Source organism: Tupaia chinensis, unplaced genomic scaffold, assembly GCF_000334495.1.
Source record: "Tupaia chinensis unplaced genomic scaffold, TupChi_1.0 Scaffold000018_1, whole genome shotgun sequence".
NCBI classification, from domain to species: Eukaryota; Metazoa; Chordata; class Mammalia; order Scandentia; family Tupaiidae; genus Tupaia; species Tupaia belangeri.
The window spans coordinates 3,621,485-3,644,090 of NW_006159448.1; the positions used below are offsets into that span (position 1 = coordinate 3,621,485).

The window sequence follows — 22,606 nt, forward strand, 5'->3', positions numbered from 1 at the left end:
GGAGACTAGTTTAAGTTTTCCAGTTGACATATTTTTACTTGCATATATAACTTATTTAACACATTTATTTCTTAGCACAAGGTAATTTCTCTTTATTAGGAATTATCTGTTATTCTGTCTTATCTTCTACTTGTCCACTTCCTTTGCCTGCTGTCAAAGCATCTCAATATGTATTATCTACAGAAATTTTTGCAAAGGGTTTATATATTTTCTTTTTTAAGATTTATGTATTTATTTAATTCCATTTGTTATTATTACATTATTATTACTTAAATGTGACCAGAGGGAGACAGAAAGGGTAAAGGAGAAAATAAGCTGCCAGGTCCGGGACTCGAATCACAGTTGGTCATGAGGGAATCCGGCAATTTTGACCACCACGTCACCCGCTAGTCCCAGTATTTATATTTTTTTTGCTATTAGCTCAGATGAATTTTAGTTGGAAGGATAATTGTTAGACATGAAATTTGTGAAATAGAATTTACTATTTCTAATATATGAAAAAGTCCAGTAAAAATTCTGAATAATACTGAAGACATACTAATACCTCTAAATCATTCTTTGTAACAATGCCAGCAGTCAGTTTATGGAAAGAATATACAAACTATAAATATCTATCTGAAGGCAAGAGTGAAGACTCCAGAATAACCTTTCATGTTTTTGCTTTTAATTTTAATATCAGACATCAGATTGTCATTTATTAATTTCAATGAAGCTCAAAGCATTTTTGAAATAACAGGCTTTTCACAGTCCTGATGTCTTTCCAAATCAGGGATTAATAATAAAATATATTATAATGTCTATATTATAGAAAAAGGCTCATGGAAAAGACATACACATTCATAGTGGTTCTCTGTACTCACTGATGCTTTTGATTAGACATTTAACTGGTATGATCAATGTTTTTAATAATGCTTTTTAAATTTTTTGATTATAGTCTTCAAGTCAATGGACTTTAAAATCCCTTTGACTTTCAATCATAAGTATAGATTCCTATGATCACAGTTTTACAGAGTATAATATTAATTTTTCTAGGATCTTTAAAAGCTTTGACAACATCATATGAACATTTTGATATCAAGGTAAAAGTCACTCATGTGACTTACCAATACTAAATATTTTTATTTGGAGTAACTATTTAAACTGTGTAAATAATAATTAACAACTGAGCTGAGGTACTTTGCTCTTTCCTTATACTCTCTAATAATTTTTGCATTTATAGATGCTGGAAAGTGTGGGGCAACAATCATCCAGAAAAGATTCCCACACTCTCCTTCACCTCAAACTCTCATTAATTCAAAAGTAAATTTAATATACAGAATGTGGTGGCCTGAGGACAGATTTATAATAAAAATGCTGTGTACTTTTATTTATTGGACCTAGGGATCATAATACATCTGCCACTCATCTAAGGTAACCATCTATGGGTGAGTTGGAACATTTGATTTGGACATAAGTTATGAAGTAAGTTTCTTGGGGGCAAAACAAACAAAGAAAAAAATGTGCCATTTGTGAAAGTGGTGCCAAGAATATCAGATCATCTCTCTCATATTTCACACACGGATCACACTGCAAAAGGATAAACTGTTATGTGACCTCTTAGGTAATAACCACTATACCATAAAGCAGAAGTGTGACACAGGCATTAAAATGTGACAAGAATATGAAATGCTTCCAATAGCTTCCCATATGAGATTTAGAGAGTTAAAATGACTTCAATTACTTTATTTCATATTGTGAAGCACCTAGAATAATTGAACTGGAGCCATGTAAGTCAGATAAAAATGCCTGAACAGAAACCTAGTAGTCTTAATCATTTCCCTCACAAATTCTAAAAGAACATTAGTAAATTTACATTTTGGACTGCTAATTACCATAAAGCAATGCCTTGCCAATATTCTTTGCTTACTCTAAAGCAATAAGAGGCTAAGGTTTTTAAAAATGTTGAATATGCATCTGACAAAGAATTTAAAAGAGAATAGAATCTAATATTTTGTTCCATCAGATTCTATATGAGAATAGCATACGTGCAAGCAAAAATAAACATACAAAAAAGAACTTTAAAACTTGCTGATCATATCTCTTTACAGTATTCTTGATGGAAAAGAAAAATCATCAAAGATAAATGCTAATTTTAAGGCATTTAATTCTGTCTGATAAGGAAAGTAGAGAGAGGTTTTGTATTGAGTATTATTTTTATTATAAGTAGCATATTCTAGGAGATTGAGGTAAAAAAGGTAAAACAAACAAACAAAAATCTATTCTATCCTACCCCATGTTCCTAGAAGGAATTCCAGCAGCAGCCGATAAAGTAAATGGAGTGTGGAGAGCCAATTCACAAATTGCAGGCTTGGGAAAGAATAACACTGCTTAGGAAATGAAAGTCGATCAAGATTGGAAACATTTCACCTGTTTTCATTTACATCTTTAATCTTTTCTCCTGCTGATTTAGGAAAAAAATATAGCATAATGGGGCAGTAGGGAGTATGAACTCTAAATACTTCCAAATAGCCACACTGACATGCTCAATGTAATTTTCTGTGACTAAAAGAAAACTAGGCATTTGGATATTCTACCAGTTAAAATGTGGTTTATGAAATTTGAGGAAATTAGTTTCAATTTTTTTTTGTCTTATTTGGTAAGATTCACTTTAATCAATTAACACAAAAGCTTAAAAATAATCACTGAATTTAAAACGTGTAGTTTCCTGCTTTAGGTGAAATGTATACCCATCAAATCTCAGAAAGGCAAGCATTTACTCTCAATCATAAGGGCTTGCAAAAGAGATACTTGTCATTTTCACTTCTCATCCAATTTGTGTCAAGATGCTCCATGGTGATAAGCACTTTTCCAAAGCATCCAGGCTAAATCTTCATGTAAATCCCAAATCATTTTATAAACAGTCCCATATAAATCAGTTAATTCTAACTCAATATCTAAAATTGTAGAGTTACATTATGCTGAATTTAAGTTAAAAATAGGTGTTAATTAAAGATACCTAGAGTTTTATAACATTGTGTATATAAGCTTGATATAAAATTAAAATGCTTAATACCTAAGAAAAATGTTAAAACTTTAAAAAAGTGCATTTATTTATTTATTTATTTTTATGAGAGGGGCCACCCCCCAGTGTGATCTTCATGCCATGATCCAACCTCACGTTCAGCCAACCAGATGTGTAGAGGAAGAACTCAGGACTTGAACCCAGGTCTCTCCCCTATAGCCTTAGCATCACAGAGTGCTGCATTACAACCACTGTGGCTGGCTAAAAACCTGAGAAATTTTAGTATGTCATTCCTATAGTCACTAACCTATTGGATCAATGTTATTCTGGTAGCTAAAATACTTATAGAACATAATTTCATGATTTTTTAGAGATCATTATACCAATCTTTCAACTAAAGTAGTAACTACCATCATTGAGTATGTAAGATAGTTCCTATATATCATCTCATTCAATTCTCACAATAATTGTGAGGTATAAGCATTTCTATTTAAAAGTTACCATTATGGGAACCAGCAGTTAGTGTAATGGCTATATCGCTGGACTCCCACGTAGTCGACCGCCTTTCACGTCCTGGACCCGGTGGCTTAAAACTCACACCAGGCGCGTGTGAGTACGTGCCCAAGATCCCGAGAAGAGAATGGAGGAGAAGGAATTGCGGCGTGACCATCCCCCCTGGGGGGTGATTTCTCACTTTCTGTCTCTATGTCTCTCTCTGTCTGGCGAGCCCACGCGCCCTATAGCAAAACAAAAACAAAAACAAAAACAAAAACCTCTCCAAAAAAAAATAGTTACCATTACCATTTCCACTTTATAGATAAGAAAGATGGTAGAGTCAGTATTTGAACTTGGACTTTCACATTCAATTGTATTTGTTCTTTACCTGTACAGAGGGCTATAGGTAATATTCTTTGGGAATGACGGGCTGACGGCACTGTTCTCGCTGTATGTTGTTATAGTGGTAGCCAATTCATGACGAAGCTAATTAGAATTAGATATATTAGGCTATAATACACCTTGGGCTTATAGGACATAACCTAGGAATTCAGGCAGGCAGTGGGATTGAGAATTCCAATATTGTTTCTGCTTAAATTTTGGAAATATCAAATCTATCAGACAGCCTATGATTGTCAGTTACATAATCTTACGTACAGGCATTAAAAATCATAGTCTATCACTATGGTTTAAATCTTTCTCTGCCTCTGCAGACCGTGATTCACAAGGTGGGGGTAAAGAAAGCCTTCTTTCCCTCAAGGAGCCCTTTGGAAGGGGGAGAGATACACATATCAAAGCTCCTGGGAGACTTTGACAGACTCTCCTTCTTTCCCTGGGAATTATGTTCTCTCATCCCCAAGGTTTGAGAATTCCTGCTATTGAGAGAAATAATAAATAATAACATGTATTTAGTGATTTCTGTGTGCCATACACTATTCTAAGGACATATTTGATCACAATCAACTTAAAAGCTATATTAACATTCCCATTTTGTACGTGAAGAAAGTGAAACTCAGATAAATAAGGAACTTACCCAGTCATATGTGGAAAAATAGTAAGACTAGCCCTGAATTCAGAAACTCTGATTCCAAAGACAGTACACTCCTCTGCATACGGTTCCCTCAAACCAGTCTGGGAAATAACTATGAGAAAATCCTCAAAATAAATATAAAAAACACTCTCCAAAGTGACAGTGTAGAGACTCAACCAAGGTCTCAAGGAGGAAACAGTCTTTCATTAATATAGGAATGATTTAGGATGGACCTTGGCTTATAAAAACTACATTTTAGGCCTTACGCATTTTCTTCCTCTCTTTCCCAGCCTTTCTTCATTCTTTCTTCTCGTTTTTACCCACTCTCAATCTTTGATTTTTTAAAAAATAATGCTAATCTGGCTAACAACCATAGTAACTAGATTTCTTTGTGCCCAAGTGTCAAAGTGCCACTGTTACATAAATCAATTAACTTTAGCACATACTTTCTTTTTACAAGTTAACATCCATACTACTTCATTAAAAAACAAATAAATAAACTAAGATGATAAGTCACTTATTTGATCATTGTATAGATACAGTAAATATCATAGGAACGTTATTCTTTTTTTCTTTTTTTGGAGAGGTTTTTGCTATAGGGCGCATGTGCTTGCCAGACAGACAGAGAGAGACAGAGAGACAGAAAGCGAGAAATCACCCCCCCAGGGGGGATGGCCACACCGCAATCCCTTCTCCTCCGTTCTCCTCTCGGGATCTTGGGCACGCATGCCCATGTGCCCGGCATGAGTTTAAGTCACCGGATCTGAGACTCGAACAGTGGTCTACTACGTAGGAGTCCAGTGACATAGCCATTACGCTAACTGCTGGTCCCAAGGAACATTTTAAAATGACTGATTTCAGTGACATAGATGAATCTCATAAATGCATAATGAAAGAAGCCAGATGCTTAGGTCTATAAGCAGATGATTGAATTTATGTAAAGTAAAAATACAGGTCAACGGACCTATGGTGTTTGCAATCCAGGTCAGTAGTTAGTTGTCCTTAGAGCAGAGCACAGGGGGTTTATGGGGCGCTATTACTAGTTTGTTTCTTGATCTACTTGATGGTTACCCAAATTATTCATTTTGGGGAATTAGCTAAGCTTTGCTGTTATGTTTTATGTGTTTTTACACTATGTATGTTGTATTTCAGTAAGAAAGTTTCCACTAAAGGGCAACACTTCATAGAAAATTTTCTTTTGCTAATGGTACTTTACCACTAATTTTTCTTTTCCAAAAATGCAATTAATTTGTTTCATGAATAAAGTTAATAATATTCCTACATAATATTGTTAAGTTACTATATTCTTGTGTAGGAAATGTTTTTTATGAGTTGTTTTAAAAGTAACATTTATTGAGGTGTAATTTATGTACAGTAGAATTTACCCTTTATGTAATTTATATATAGTTCTACAGTTTTTGACAAGCAAATGCAATTGTACAACCAGCGCCAAGACCAAGAGATAGAACAATTCCATTACCCCCAATTCCATCCTGCTCTTTTCTATCAACCCCATTATCCAGCACTGGCAACACTGATTAATTTTACTATAGGAATAGTTTTGCCTTTTCTACAATGCCATATGAATGGAATCTTACACCTTGAATGCTTGTATATCTGACTTACTTTATTTAGCATAATGCATTGAGATTCATCTATGTTATGTGTATTATCAGTTTCTTATTATTGCTCAGTAGTGTTATAATGTATGGATATGTCACAACTGAAGGATGTGGGAATATTTTCCAGTTTGGGGTAATTATGAAAAAAGTCATTGCAAATATTCTTATATAGGTGCACGTGAGAATATGAGCAATATGCTATTAATTCTAAGTTGTACTTTAGCACAAAAAATTTCTATGTTCACTTTAATCTATGGTAATTCTAGTGCCAAGAGAATATACCAGCCAGTTCAAAAATAATATAAATTCAGAAACTAAATCAAATTAAATTAACAGTATCTTATCAGCATAGGTCAATTTTTGAAAATCCTCCCTTAGAAATATTTTTGCAATCACTTCATAAATTAAGATAAAAATATTATATTAAAGTTCCAGATTAATAATTCAACATCCTGTTTAAATTTACAAAGTTAAAAATGAATGGCATTACTAATTAGACTCTGAAATTACAATTAACTAAGGATAAAAGAAAAATAAAGTGTCTTGAAAAGTGTTTTGCCTCTTTCATAACTCTTTAATTTAATATAGCATAAATTTAACCCAGCTGGTTAGTATTTTTGTCCATGATAATTGAGAAAAGATTTGAATGACAAAATGGAAACATGGTAGATGTTACCTAGCATGTTGTGGTAAGGTGGAATGGCCCGTCCATGGGTAGTAAATGCAGTCATGACTAGTGGGACCGTTACACCTGCAGGCAATTACAGAACAGAAAACATCATTCTCCATCCACAGTGACATGCACACACATGCACCAGTGCTCACACATGGAGCCTCGGAGGAAGAACATGGGAAGCAAGCACGCCAAGTACCTATCCATCAGGCCGATGCAGTCTTCGATACTTGAGCCTATGCACCTGCAAAAGATGCAAGTTTAAAAAAAAATACCAAGAAAAAAATTAGTCACTTTTGCGAAAGCATCAGTATAAATAATGATTGTGTTAAATTCTTAACAATAGTGATTGTACGATTTTCGGGATGCCATGAATTTAAAGCCAGCAAGAAGAGTATTGCTTAATGGGCACAGAGAATTAAGTTACAATTGCCACTCAAGTGTGATGCAAAGAATCATGTTCACCGTACCCTGGTTCTGTGGATGACTGCCAAACCCATACAGCTCATGTCTAATACTTTCAATTCATTTGCATCATTCATTATCATCTTTTGATCAATAACTTACTATTTCAATGTTTATCATTGTTTTCATGTATATGGCTTCTTCTAAAGGTCCTTAACTTTAAGTAAAAAACAAAATCGATAAAAAGGGAACCAGGAGAAATTCAACATAATATAATAACCTGATGTCTCAACCTCATTAAAGATTGATTTGAGCAGAAAATAAGTTAACATGCTTTAACGCTACTCTCATGGACACTTTACATAATCACATTATTCCAGTTCTTGGTTGTTTTTGTCTTTAAAATATACTTATATTTAAACATGAATTTATTTAAAAAGCAAATTAACTGGTTTCAAAATACTACAGTTTATCTTGACACTCTTATTTAAAATAACACTGCCATATCAAGCAAACAAAAACAGCTTTTCAAACTGCCATATAAATGAACTCAAACAAAAACAAATATTCTGCAAGAAAATGAATAAATTGATATTCAAGTAGCAAAGTAATTTGGAGATTAACATTTTACAAAGCTACAAAATGCTAATGCATAGTTCATAAAATTTTATTTTAAACTATTATAAACTATTATTTCTTTCATATTTCAGTGTACCTAATTGTTTTAACTTTTCTCTTTCTCACATGAAAAATATGTAACTTCAGAGAATTAACAAAATGCTTCTAATATCTATGATTTACAGAACTGTCTAATTTGGGACTTGTAATAAAGATACAGAACTGTCTAATTTGGGACTGGAAACAAAGATTAGATATATATATATTTTATATATATAGACATATATTTGTATATATATGTATATCCATCTCTATATATAAGGTAAGATATACTTTATTTTATATTTATTTTATTTTAATCTAATATGTATTATTACTTATTATGTTATATAACATGAATATTATACAAATTTCCTAAATTTTAATTTTCAAAACTGAAATAAAACTTGTTTGAAATCACTATGTAATGTAAAACGATGCTCATATATAAAGCTGGACAATTCTTTATAAATTTAGATAACTCTAAACATTGCTGAACTAACATAATTTATCTATTATAACAATTGTTACTCTCTTTTTGCTCTATATAACATCCTGACTAGCTAAAAAATTGGTATGTTCTTGTTTTTGTTTTGAGAATTTATTTGAGCAGTGCAGACAAATTACAATCTACCCAAATGTGGGAAATTCACCTGTAACCAAAATCATTTTTATAAAAGCAACTAAGAAATAACTACATCACATAGTATTGATTTAGCATTCTATATAAACCATAGTCATAATTATTTTTAAAAATATGTCATTAACCTGTAAAAGGTTTTCCAATTTTCTTATATATTAATAGTTTCCTTTTATTCTAACCACAAAAGCTTATTTTTCTAAATTCCTGTTACAACTTCTTCAAATTGCTTTTTTTATACGGTATTGACACTTTCTAAAATTAATAGTCTACTTATTTCCAAGTGAGAATTTGAAAAGCTATGGTGAGTTTACAAGCCATGTCTCTATAACAATCCTTGAAAGATTAAAAAATATTTGAAAGTGAAATTCAACTTGAAGGAAAAGTGTGAATAATGAATGGGCCTTATTCATTAAAACAAACAACCAGCATTACATGTCTACTAAATGTTCATACCTTTCTAGGAGCTGCAGGGAGAAAAAAAAAAAAAAAGATGAATTAGACAATTTTCCTATTCTCAATGAGCCTACATTTTAATGAAGGAGACAGATGCCTCAGCAGATGTGCGTTGTGTAACATGATAAATGTAATAAGAAACATGGAAAATCAGTTTAGGAGAGAATGGAGGACTCTTAGTTTAGCACCTAAACCATGACATCCAGTTTAGCTCTAAAAAGTCATGGTAACTTTCCTGTAGGATTTGGAAAGCTAAAGTTTAGGATGCTGAGGGCTGGGACTGGGGTGGCACAGCTTTTCAAGGGGAAAGAAGCAGAAGAAGAAAAGAGATCTGAAGAAATATATGATGAGTATGAACAACTGTGAGAAATTCTGAATAGTTGGAGAGAAAAATATGAGGCAACAAGGAGAGGAAAAAGAAGTCAGAACACAGGCTGCAGATTTTGAGCACTAATTGCTTAGTAACTAATTTAATAAGAAATCATCACAGGGCTTAAAAAAGTAGCAGAATTGTTAGATTTGTATTTTAAATATATCTCTTTGATCTACAGATAAAGGCTAGTCAGATGGGAGCTAGGTAGACTATTTTAATCCATGTATGTGATGACAGACTAAATAAGGAAATGGTAATTAGATAGAGGCAAAGGGACAGATTCAAGAAAAACCTTAATAGGTATGGGGGGGGATAAAAGTTGAAGGCAGATTTAATAATGGAAATGAAGGGATCAAAGGAATTAATGATGACTTATATTTCTAACTTTAAGACCAGTGATACTATCAATGAGTGAATCCAAGAAGGAGAATATATTCTTCATGTGTGCATTAGAGAAGGAGAGGTTGATAATTTTTTAGTGTATCAAGAGTATAGTATGCTTGTCCTTCACCTGGGTAGAAATGTTTCTTAGCACTTGGAAAAATGAGCCTATGACTAAGAAAGATAGGAGCATGAATATAATGATAAGTTCTGAAACACAATACTGGAGAAAGTTGAACCATATAAATAGATGGCTGAAGAATATATAAGGTGAGAAAAGCAGAGGCTGTAGATGGAAACCCAAGTCTAGCAAAATAAAAACTAGTATGATCATTTTACAGGTCAATGTCAAGGTAGGTGGAATGTAGGATGCTCTAAATTCAAAAGCAAGAAACAGAAGCATAGAGGCAAGGGGGGATGGAAAAGAGACTAAAGGAGAATGATGTGTGTAAAATGATGTGTGTTGATGGGATTATGTAGGAGATTTGAGATTTAAGCATATTTCTAAAATGAGTATAAAAGAAAAAAAATGAACGACAAGGAAGAATGAGAGTATGACTAAAGCAGTAACATTTCTAAATGCGAGCCATTGTCTATTTAAATATGTGCATTGTATTTCAACTCTTTGTACTCTATGTAAGCAACAATTACCAAATGCAATTTATATTGATTCAGGGAAATCAGAAAAATGTAAACATTAAACTTTTGAAAAATCAAGTTGAAAAAAGGGATTGAGCCAGGACATAAATGAATACAACTCTTACTCTTAAAAAAAAAAAATAGTAATCCAGGTTTCTTTACAACTTAGGCCCAGCAGAATGGCTTCCAAAAAGAAGTGGGGGGGAAGAAGCTACCACCATTAACAAGGTGGAGACCCAGGAATACACCACCAGCATTCACAAGCACATCCATGGTGTGGGCTTCAAGAAATGTGCCCATCAGGCACTCAAAGAGATCCAGAAATTTGCCAAGAAGGAGATGAGGATTTCAGATGTACACATTGATAGCAGGCTCAACAAAGCTTTCTGGGCCAAAGGAATCAGATTTGTTCCATATCGTATCCATGTGCAATTGTCCAGAAAACATAATGAGGATAAAGATTCACCCAACAAGCTCTACACTCTGGTGACCTATGTACCTGTTACCACTTTCAAAAATCTACAGTCAATGTGTATAAGAAGTAACTGCTGATTTTCAAATAATGTTGTGCAACCAAGAAATTTAAAAAATAATGATCCAGGGCCAAAGGTGTCATGGTGGTTAAAGTGCTGGATCCCACATGGTCAACTTTGTGATTCGAGTACCAGACATGGTGGCTCAAAAAAATAAAAAACAAAAAAAACCAGAAACATTGGGAGCATTGGGAGCATGTGTGTGCATGCCCAAAATCCCAAGAGGAGAAGAGGAGAATGAAGGAGAAGGGACTATGGCATGTTCAAACCCCCTATGGGGTTGATTTCTCATTTCCCTCTCTATCTCTCTCTAGCAAGTGCACACACTTTTGGGAAAAACTCTACCAAAAAAAATCCAAAATGAGATATTTATACAGAAAATTTATTACAGAAAAGGAAACCACAGCATGTCTAAGCAACACATTCCAAAACAATATCTGGAGTTTTGAATAATAGATTGTGTTTATATTTACTGGTACTGAATGTACCAACATAACCAACACACTAGAATTTCAAAATCTCACAATTTCAAAATTTTGAAAACAAAAGGGAGAAAGTTTTTAAAATTTTCCATGGTAAGATTACAGGCAATAATTCCAGAAGTTACTCTTATTTTCTTTTTCTTGTTCAATAGAAATTCTTGCACAATTGATACACGAAAACTTAACAACCTACTCTTGAATGACTTTCAAACTATGGTAGAAATTAAGCCTAAAATCAAAAGATTCTTTGAAACTACCAATATTGAATACACTCCTCTCCCTAACCATTGGGAAATAGAGAAAGTAGTTATAAGAGGGAAGTTAATAGCCATTGGTGCTCACAAGAAAACAACAGAAAGATGGCAAATAAATAACATTGCATCTCAAGAAATTAGAAAAGCAAGAACAGAAATCCTCCAAAACAATAGAAGAAAAGAAATAGTCAAGATTAAAGCTGAAATTAATGAAATAGAGAATAAATGAACTTGACCAAAAAATCAATGAAACAAAATTCTGTATTTTCAGAAGATAAACAAAATTGACAAACCAATAGCTAGACTAATCAAGAAAACAGAATGGAACCAGTTAGATAAAATCAGTAATTAAGCTGGTAACATTACAACTAATATATCAGAAACAGAAAAATATTATGATAGAGTACTATAATTGACTACACATCAACCAACTAGCAAAAATAAATGAGGTGGACAAATTTCTGGACATGTACAAGTTACCTAGACTGAATCAGGACAAAATAAACCAATTACAAGTGATGAGATTCAATCAGTAATAAATAGTCTCCCAACAAAGAAAAGTCATGTCCAGGCAGCTTCAGTTCTGAAGTTTAGAAAACTTTTAAGGAGCTAACCCCAATTCTCCTCAAACTATTTCTAAATACTCAAAAGAAAAGATCCTTTTAAACTCATTCCACAAAGCCTCCATTATCTTGATATAAAGAGCTGACAAGGATATAATGAAAAAGAAAACTACAGACCACTATCTCCGAGGAATACTTATGCAAAAATTCTGAATGAGACACTAGCAAACTGAATCTAACAGCACAGTAAGAAGATTATACACTATAACCAGGTAGGCTTTATCCCAGGGATGCAAGGATAGCTCAACATATACAAAACAATAAATATAATACATTGCATTAAGAGAAAGAAAGATAAACAACATGTGATCATATCTATAGATGTGGGAAAAGCATTTAATAAAATTCAACATCCTTTCATAATCAAGACTCTCGGCAAAATAGGGGTAGAAGGGATATCTCTCAATGCAATAAAGCCATCTATTGCAAACATCATATTGAATGGGAAAAAGTTGAAAGCTGTTCCTCTAAAAATTTGGACAAGACAAGACTGCTTACTTTCTCCACCCCTTTTCTTTTTATCTTTTTAAAGAATTATTTGTTTTTATTTATTAATATTTTTAGCTATAGGGCGGACAAGACTGCTTACTTTCTCTACCCCTTTTCTTTTTATCTTTTTAAAGAATTATTTGTTTTTATTTATTATTATTTTTAAACTTGCTATAGGGCACACATGCTCCCTAGAGAGAGAGTGAGAGAGAAGTGAGAAAGCAAGCTGTCAGGCCCGGAACTCAAACCATGGTTGGCCATGTGGAAGTCCAGTGCCTAAACCATCACATCACCTTCTGGCCTTTCCTTCTCATTTCAACCTAGTACTTGAAGTCCTAGGTGATGCAATCAGACAAGAGAGCAAAATAAAAGGCATTCAGATTAAAAAAAAAAAAAAAAGAAGAAGAAGAAGAAGAAAAAATCAAAAGAAGTTAAACTTTCCCTATTTGCAGATATTATTATATACATAGAGAATCTAAAGAAATCCTTGAAACAACACCTGGAAATGAAAATTGAATTCGGAAAAGTAGCAGTATACAAAATCAATATACCAAAATCTTTAGCATTTTTGTACACCAATAATGAACAGAGCAAAACAGAACTGAAGAACACAATCTTGTTTATGATACCCACAAAATGAATGACATATCTAGGAATAAACCTAATCCAAGAGGTGAAAGGCCAGTACAAGGAAAAGTATGTAAACTAAAATATGAAATTAAGTATGATATTAAAAAAAGGAAAGACTTCCCATGTTCTTGGAATGGTAGAACCAATATAATCAAAACATTAGTTCTACTCAAAATAATTCACATATTCATTATGATTCCAATCTAATTTCCAGTGACATTCTTCACAGAAATAGAAAAACAATTATAAAATTAGTCTGGAATCATAAAATGTCCGTGTCCACTCCAGGGCTTGGCTCTAGCTAAATCATGATTAGGAGGCTGCTGGTGAGGAAGGAAAGAAGATGAGAAAGAGGAAGCCCTTCATCTTGAGAGGATTGGGGAATCGGAAAGAATGAGACAAAGAGAGTAGAAGTGGACACAGGTAGCCTGAGCCTAGGTAATCCAAGCAACTTGTGTTGTATTTGAGCCACCCAGACAAACTGGGCCTCTTTATTTATAATACAAAGCAACATTACATATGTGTATTTTACGACACTTCATAGATATGTTGCCAGGTTACAGACAATGAGAAGCAGGTAATGAATATATAAGGGCTTAGTCATACTGGGCTAGGTATATCCCTTGGTGATAATTCCATTAAGAGAAAGTTCCATTATCTTCTTTTCTAATGCAGAGAAGTCTAGCTGTAGGTGTGGGGAAGAAGGCTAAAGAACTTCTCCATAAGGAGTGCACCACCACACTCAGAGAAGGCTAAAGAACCTTTCAGATGCAGAGCAGGGATTGGACTTTGCTAATTGGGGTCAAGATGTCTCTTGACTTCCATCACATGTGTCTGTTGGAAAGCCCCTAGCAATTTCTACCCTTTGCTCTTTTCTAATACAAAAGAGTCTTAACTATAGATGTAAAAGAAAAAAGGCTAAAATATTTCACCATAAAGAGTACACCACCACACTCAAAAAAGGCTTAAAAAAAATTTTCAAATACAAAATAAAAATTAGACTTTACTAATTTGAAGTCAAAATGTTTCTTGACTTCCATCAAATGTGTCTATTAAAATGCACCTAACAATTTCTACCCTTTGCTCTGTCTACAACAAGAGTCAAAAAGACAAGTTATAAAGTTCTGCCAAAGCCCTCCAAAACAAATAGTGTTTACTCAAAGCATATTTCCACACCTCAAGTTCTCTCTCTAAATGTGTCCCCACAATAAAAGGCCCCATATCATCAAGCCAATATTGTGCAAAAAGAATAAAAGAGGAGGCATCTCATTACACAAATTCAAAATTTATTAGAAAGTGGTGACACCACTTTGTGGTGACACCAGCATGGTACTGGCACAAAAATAGACATATAGACCAATGAAAGAGAATAGAAAATCCATAAATGAGTCTCAAATCATAAAACCAACAGATCTTTGATCAAGTGTACACGACAATGAAGTGGGAAAAAGAAAGTCTTGTCAGCAAATGGTGCTGAAAGTATGATACCCACCTGCAGAAAAATGAAACTCCACTTCTATCTCTAACCATCAACAAAAATCTAATGAAAATGGACCAAAGATTTAAATGTAATAACTTAAAACTATAAACCATAAAACTACTAGTAGAAAACTTTTTGGGAACATTCTGGAGGACACTTGAACAGGCAAAGATTTTTAAAATAAGACCCCTGAAGTACAAGCAATAATCCCCAAAATAGACAAGTGGGATTACATCAAGCTAAAAGGCTTCCTCACAACAAAGGAATCAATAATTAGAATGAAAAGACAACCATAAGAGTGAGAAAAAATATTTCCAAATTATTCCTCAGACAAAAAATTGATATCCAGGACATAGAGTGAATTCAAGAAACTTACCCATTAAAAAATCCAATTAAAAGTGGGCAAATAAGTTGAATAAATAAGTCTTCAAAGAAGACTTATGAGTGGCCAAAGGCATATGAAACAACATTCAAAGTCTCTTAACATAAGGGAAATGCAATTTAAGACCAAAATGAAAGACCATTTAACCCTAGTTAGAATGGCTAGGATCAAAAAAATACATATTATGACAAGAGCTGGTGAGTCTGTGGTGAGAAGGAAGCCCTTCTACACTGTCGATGGAGAGGTAAATTATTACAACCTCTGTGGAACACTTTATCTGTGTTCCTCAAAACCTTTAAATAGAACTATCATATAGCCCAGTGATACTACTCCGTGATATTTACCCAAATGATAGGAAAACACTCAGTTTAAAAGACACTTGCACATCTATCTTTTGGCAGCATTATTCATAATTGCTAAGACCTGTTATCAACTTAAGTGTCCTGAAACTGATGAATGTATTGAAAACTGTGACACACATATACTGTGGAATAGTACTCAGCTATAAAAACAATGAGATCCTATCATTCAATTCAAAATAAATGACTTAAAAAGACTTAATATTGAATAAATTGAAGCAGACTTTGAAGATATACACTACATATCCCCACTCCATATATACTAAATATCTATATTCTATGGTAGAAATGGAAAGATCTAAAGATATAATAGTAGAGGCTAAGTTTAGATACCAGAGACTGTAAGAAAGGGGAATGGATTGTATAGAATTGGTTGTTGAGGGTGGGTGTGAGGTGCAGAGGGAAGAACCATTGAACAAACAAAAAAATGTAAAGTTCTCTGTTGAAAAATATATATTGTATTCAATATAAATCATGATGGGGATTTTATGTAAAATGTGAAATTAATCTGAAAAACAATGTTGCAATAAAATATATATAAAAGGATTAAAGAAAGTTTTAAGCCACATGTGAAATTTAATAATATGGGATCATGATTGTTCCACTAACAAAAATATTTAAAGAGATTTATAAAAGATACCACATGAAATAAATATCCCAGCCCTTGCCTAAAATGCAGGTTCATTTAGAAGCAAAACCAACATTAAATTGGCAAATTAGTATGGACTTAAGTGATGTTAGGGAGAAAACTATAATTCTTGCCCTCACTGCCATTTAGCTATATAGTAAATCTAATTTTTAAGTCATTTAAAAATCCTATCTTGGTCATTTCAAATATGAATGTCATTTCTAAGGTTTAAATTCTGGTTTATAATTTCTAAATACTCTGAAGGGTCTGGTCTTTTATAGAGGAGATAAATTAAAAAATACAAATTCATTAGACTGTGAGTTTGCAGAGGTCAAAAGCTCATTACTGAACTTGCCTATCATTGTACCTGATGCAGATCCAATTTAACAAAGTTTAAAAATGAATCAACAAGAAGAGGGGGCTAAAATAAGAGTGTTCTAGTCAGGGCAAGGAGAGACAATACTGTTGTTTTTGTTTTCCTCTAGGAATATTAGTGAGAATCTCCTGACAGAGACTAAATAGATAACATATTTCAAAAGTATCTGAAGGTCTTATTAGTGCCGGTATATGTAATGTACTGGTAAAACAGTAAAAGTGCTTTTAAGAGATTACATAGATAATTTTATTTTCAGAAAACCATTACAACAGAATTCAAAGTAAGAACTTTACTTCTAAAAATGCGATTTGAAAGACTATTTTAATTAACTTTGTTCTTGCATTATCTGATATAATATTGGCATATAAAAGAAAACCTGTTTTCTAAAGTAGAGCTGCCTAGTTGAGCTCACATTTACTGATCAGTCAGTTATTGCATCTGTTAAAAATAAAAATATTTACTGGCTACCATCATTTCTATTGCCTCTATGATCTTTCTAGAAAAAGATCCTACTTCTATGGTCAATCTGGACAAAGAGTCATCTCAGCTCTTCAGGAAAGGATCTCAATGCGCAGTGGTTTTGAAGCAATACAGTGCTTATGGGGATTAGGGAATTTAGGAGTTCCACTCTTGGGGAATTCCTGAACTCTCTTTTGGTGCTGGAAACACAGCCCTTTGATGACGTGAGCGACCTTGGACAATATGGAGGCAGGTGTTTGGTGGTTAAGATGCTAGACTTCTACAAGAATGACAGATGTTTGAGTCCTGGACCTGGCGACTTGCTTTCCCACCTTCTCTCTTGCTCTCTCTGGTGAGTACATGTGCCCTATAGCAAATTAAAAAATAAAAATATAATAATAAATACAGTTAAATAATCCTTAAAGATAAAAGATGACAGGAAGCTAGATGGAAACAAAATGAAAAATCCTACAGGACTGTCAGTCATTTGAGAATACATTTACCTTGGAAGATTCTGGGTAGCAAAATATTCAAATCTGTCTCACCATAATTCTGCAGTCCTGAGGTGCTAATGGCATTTTCTTCCTATTTACTTGGAGTTCTCAAAGGATCTGGCGAGATTTCTTCCTTACACCTTAGTCCTTTCTCTTGGTTGAGATCTACAGCTTGTTGCTATGGTAAACTGCTCTCTTTTCGTTACCCCTACTGCTATTTGCCCTTACTATATGTATTTTCTTTTATTATAAAATCATGATTTAAAAGGGCTGAGGGGAAGGCACAGGAGTCACACATCCAGACTGGGGCTCTGTGATCTCACTTTCATTTCCCTAATGGCTTCGTTGTAATTAGATTTGCAAAAACAGCAAAAGGTCTCATTTTGAATGGCAACAGCTGTTGACATCAACATTATATTGAATAATTTACTGGTTTAATTTTAGCTGCAAAACAATAAAACCCTCTTGTGGATGATTTGAACAGGCAAAGTTTTCTCTTCCTGTCGCAGACTCTTTCTTCTGCTCCAGCAGCGCCCGTTGTTCTTTCATGAAATACTCTTTAACTCAAGTATGCCAAAACCTCACAAGCAGAGCAGTTTATTACTTCTAGTTTCCTTGAAGCAGTGTCTGTGTGACTATTTCGGTATCACGTGCTTGTGTGTAAACTAATGAGTTGCCAGTTAGCTTTTCTGAACTGAATTTGAATTTGAATTTGAATGGCAGAATTTTACCTTACTTTCTGAGGATCTGCCACTTCAGAGAGAGACTTAAGCTGATTTCCTGACCTCCAGGAAATTGTAGCAGCATCGGCAAATTGATGTTTTCTTGGCAGAAAATGATGTTGCGTGCTTAACTTCTTCGATATCCCCTAACAACCTGTCCTTAATCTGGCAGAAAATCTCTTTATGGAATCTCATACTTCCCTGCCAGATACAAAGCACCCAAAATGATTCTAAACAAGAAGTCTGTGCGTGTTTCCGTGTGTATGCGCACAGGCCCGTGGGCACTCACAACGGGGAAGAAATTTTATAGACAGGAAGAGGATAGTGCTAGTGAAACTGTTCTCAATTCTAAAAAGATTCACCCTCTGGAGGAAAGAAAAAAGAAAATCCTTTTTAAAATAGCTCTGCTCTCTTTTGAGAAATAATTGTTGGAACTTGTTGGATGACTGACATTATTTTTTATATAGTTCAGTAGTTTTATTCCTTCTGTAATGTGTCTTTGTTATTCAAATGTTATCAATATCGTAGGTAATCTAATTATAATTCATTGCACAATGCATTCTTTTGAAAAATAGAAAAAAACATGTATCAGTCTTTGAACCATCCTGTATCAGTCAGGGATATTCTAGGTTATAGTATAACCTGTAACAAAATAACTTTCTCAAAACATACTAGTCCTGTTAATAATATACATATCACTAGGTTCCCCTATTTTTTTCCTGCCATCATTAACTAGTATTTATCAAAGAGAGATCTTAATCAAAGAGATATATCCTTACTTTAAGGTGCTTGTGACAACAAAGAAACAGAAGGCCTCTGTTTAAGATTTAATAGACACAGTTCTCAAAAGTATGATTATTATCTTTTTTGATATCTTATAAACTTTGAAAGAATTTCTACTCTGAAACCAGAGTATACCTGACACTCGCATCATTCCATTACAGCTAAATGAAAGGTGAAATGTTTCAGATGGTATAAATTCTCCCCCTTAAGCCACTCTTTCTTTCTTTTAATTGTAAGAGTTCTATGAGGAAATTCTACATTTAGGAGACAGTGTCAGGGCTAAAGATCCATTTATGTACCTTTCACCTAGCAACACCTACAAGGTAGACTGCCTGGCCAGCAGAGATGCTTACCCTTGGGTGCAGTTCGGATGGCATGGGTGACACTCCCGATCCTGATCCGCATACTTGAAAATGAAACTGTTTGCTCCCTGTAAGCCATCTGGACACTTTTCCACACAATTCGGGCCATCCTTAAAATGAGAGCACTTTGTACAGTTGTCAGGTCCCTGAAACGTGAAAAAGAAAATATGGATGAAGCAAATGGGGTGCCATTTTCTTTGAAATGTGCTCATGTGGTTTGGTTTCTTCCTCAAGGGAAATGGAAAGCATTTCAAGAAGGACAAATGTGGATGTAGCCAATACAGTCAAACAGTACCAAGGAGACCCCTCCAGTTCAACTTTGATGCCCTGTATGTGTGAAAACATTATAACATATTCGTTCTTGAAATATTTCCCTTTTTGAAATCAGCAATTTTCCAGTCAACTGATTTCCATGTCATCTCTCTAATGCGATCAGTAAAACTGTCCAAAGACTTTTTCGAAATGATATAAGTTATTTTTTTCTGGTGGTTTATTCCTGGTGATATTACAGTATAACAATATTCAGTCATAACACATTTCTCTGGGGGTAGTTTTCCACAACTATTAGAAATATGTGAATACTATTACTAAATAGTTATTGAGTAGAAGGATATAATAGAGCTTAGGTAACACTGAATTTTATGTAAGAGTGGGATGTAAACTTTACATTGGCTATACAATAAAATGACTTTACTGAAAACAATTTTGAATTCACTATGATTGAATTATCAGAAATTATTAGAAATTTAGCAAATAAGAGTCATTCTTGGATAATTCTTCATCTACAAACAGCATGTGAAAATGTTAAAAATTATTAAAGGGAACTAGCTCACTTCATATATTTATGCTTATAATACACATTCATCTCCTAATAGGTAGGGTTTTGATAAACAATAACAGTATAAACATATATTTAAGTCATAACATTTAAACTAATATTAAAAATCTGGGACCAGCAGATGGCATAGTGGTTACATTACTAGACTCCTACATAGCCAACCACACTTCAAGTCCTAGACCTGGAGGCTCGAAACTCACACCAGGCATATGTGCCCAGACTTCTGAGAGGAGAATGGAGGAGGAAAGATTGTGGCATAGCCATCCTCCCCTGGGGGGTGATTTTGTGCTCTTAGTGTCTCTGTCTCTTCAGCAAGTGCACATGCCTATGGCAAAAATCTCTCATAAAAATAACAAACTAAGATTTCTGCAACATAAAAACTGAATTAAATCTGGTGCAGTAGATAGGCCAGCAGGTGACATACAGGTTAAGGCAGCTCGATGCCAAATTCTCACATAGCCAACTCTGTGGTTTGAGTCCTGGACCCAGGGGCTTGAAAATCAGGCCAGTACCTGAGTTTACATGTGTGCCCAAAATTTCAAGAGGAGAATAGATTGTGGTGCAGAAATATGCCCTGGGGAGTGATTTCACCCTTTACTTCTCTCTCTCTGTCTCTCTCTGACAAGAGTATGAGCTCAATAACAAAAACAAAACAAATAAAATCTAGTGTAATAGCTAGTAAGCACGCAAGAAATAAGCCATACAGGGGTCTTCAAAAGCTCATGGAAAATATACACTGTGAAAAAAAAAACATGCCTGGATTTCATCTTTTTGGTACTAAAATAAATTCAGACATTAAGTCTTTTGTCCATGAACTTTTTAAAGCTCTTGCATATATCCTCAGATAAAAAAAAAATACTAGAACATTTTGATAAAAGTGCTATTTTTCTTAGAGTTGCCCATATTGTCACACATTCCACTCTTCTGAATATCACCCACTTGGAATATAGCTTTACCTCTCCTATTCTGATGTCATATTGTCTTAGAATTCCTCGTCTCTTTCACCACTCCTTCCTGAAACTCCTGTCTGACCTATTTTTCCCAACGTCTCTCTATGTCTGTAAGGTTTGACTATTACGACTGTCCACATTCAAAGATATCTCAAATAATCAAGATATAGTTTGTAAACAGGAAGAAATTGTTATGGGATTTATCATTGTAAGTAAAGTGAATTCAAGAGTCAAGAGTTAGCACAAAGTGATACAGAACTGTTTATTATGAAGTACTGTGTGAATCCAAAATGTTCATCCAAAAGCAACCACATTTGCAAGATGGTGCTAGAAGGCATTAGAAAATCAAGAAATACATGGAGCTCGATGGTGGCACAGTAGTAAAGCACAATGCTCTGCAAAGCTGAGCCACTTGGGATGGTTCCAGTTCACATCTGGAGACCACCTTGCGTACATCAGGTCCACACGTACCCGTGATCCAGGGCTGACTAAAGGGTACATGGTGGGTGGCAAAGGCCAGGGGTTGATAGCAGCATCAAGAACCTGTCAGGGATGCTGGGTCTTTGCCTCTCTCACTCATGGAAGGGATAAACAAATGAGCTTTACAAAAAGAAAGAAAGAAAATCAAGATATGTCGCATTATAAATTTAAAGAGGGAGAGTGCTAATGAAGAATTATAATATAAAGGAAAAAAAGTAATCAAAAGAAGGATTTTGAAAATCCTGAAACTAGTGAGGTTTAATCAAGCACCTGTCTATTGCACTATTTGAGTCTCAAAGAAAAAAAAAAATTAGCCCATGAAACCTAATCCCTATTCTACCTGAAGAGTTTGCTAATGTAACTTCTTATTCCTTCCAAAAAAGAATACTTCACATGCTTCCAATTTTAACACCTGCTCATGGGTACTTAGGCACGTAACACTGTCTATTATACAGAATCATTTACTGTGTAAGTATGCTCCGTGGCATTACTTATTGTACAAGACAAGAGACAGGCTGGTGTCTTGCAGAACACAGAATAAGACTTACTATGAGTAAATTAGACACTCATAGTCTGAATTAGGAATTAGGAATTATTTTTCTATTAAGTTCTTACAATATAAAATTGTGCTCAAATGAAATAAGAAGGTATAAACAGTCATGAAACAAAAATTAAGTTCTTATTTAATCTTTACCTTTTAGTAAAATAATTTATTTTGTAATTCCTTTTTAAAAGTATTTCTTAACTATTTGATTGTCTTATCATTACAAAACCTAAAGTCTTATGCTGATGTAACTAAAAAAAAAATCGTGACAAATCTTAAAAGAAAGGAAATGTATTCATTTTCCACCTTATTTCCATAATGAAGAGATTTAGAGAAATACATATGCTATCATTGTATTCCCAAAGC

General features: G+C 34.0%; 1 protein-coding gene across 1 annotated transcript in view; it reads right to left on the reverse strand.

Moving 5' to 3' along the window:
- Positions 1–22,606, reverse strand: part of ERBB4 (erb-b2 receptor tyrosine kinase 4) — a 1,304,701-nt gene that overhangs the window by 285,886 nt on the left and 996,209 nt on the right. Inside the window, exons 15-16 of the mRNA XM_006140094.3 lie at positions 19,420–19,574; positions 6,825–6,899 (exon numbers count right to left, since the gene is read on the reverse strand). Of these exons, the coding sequence (XP_006140156.1) occupies positions 6,825–6,899; positions 19,420–19,574 (230 nt within the window). The remainder of the gene's footprint in view (positions 1–6,824; positions 6,900–19,419; positions 19,575–22,606) is intronic.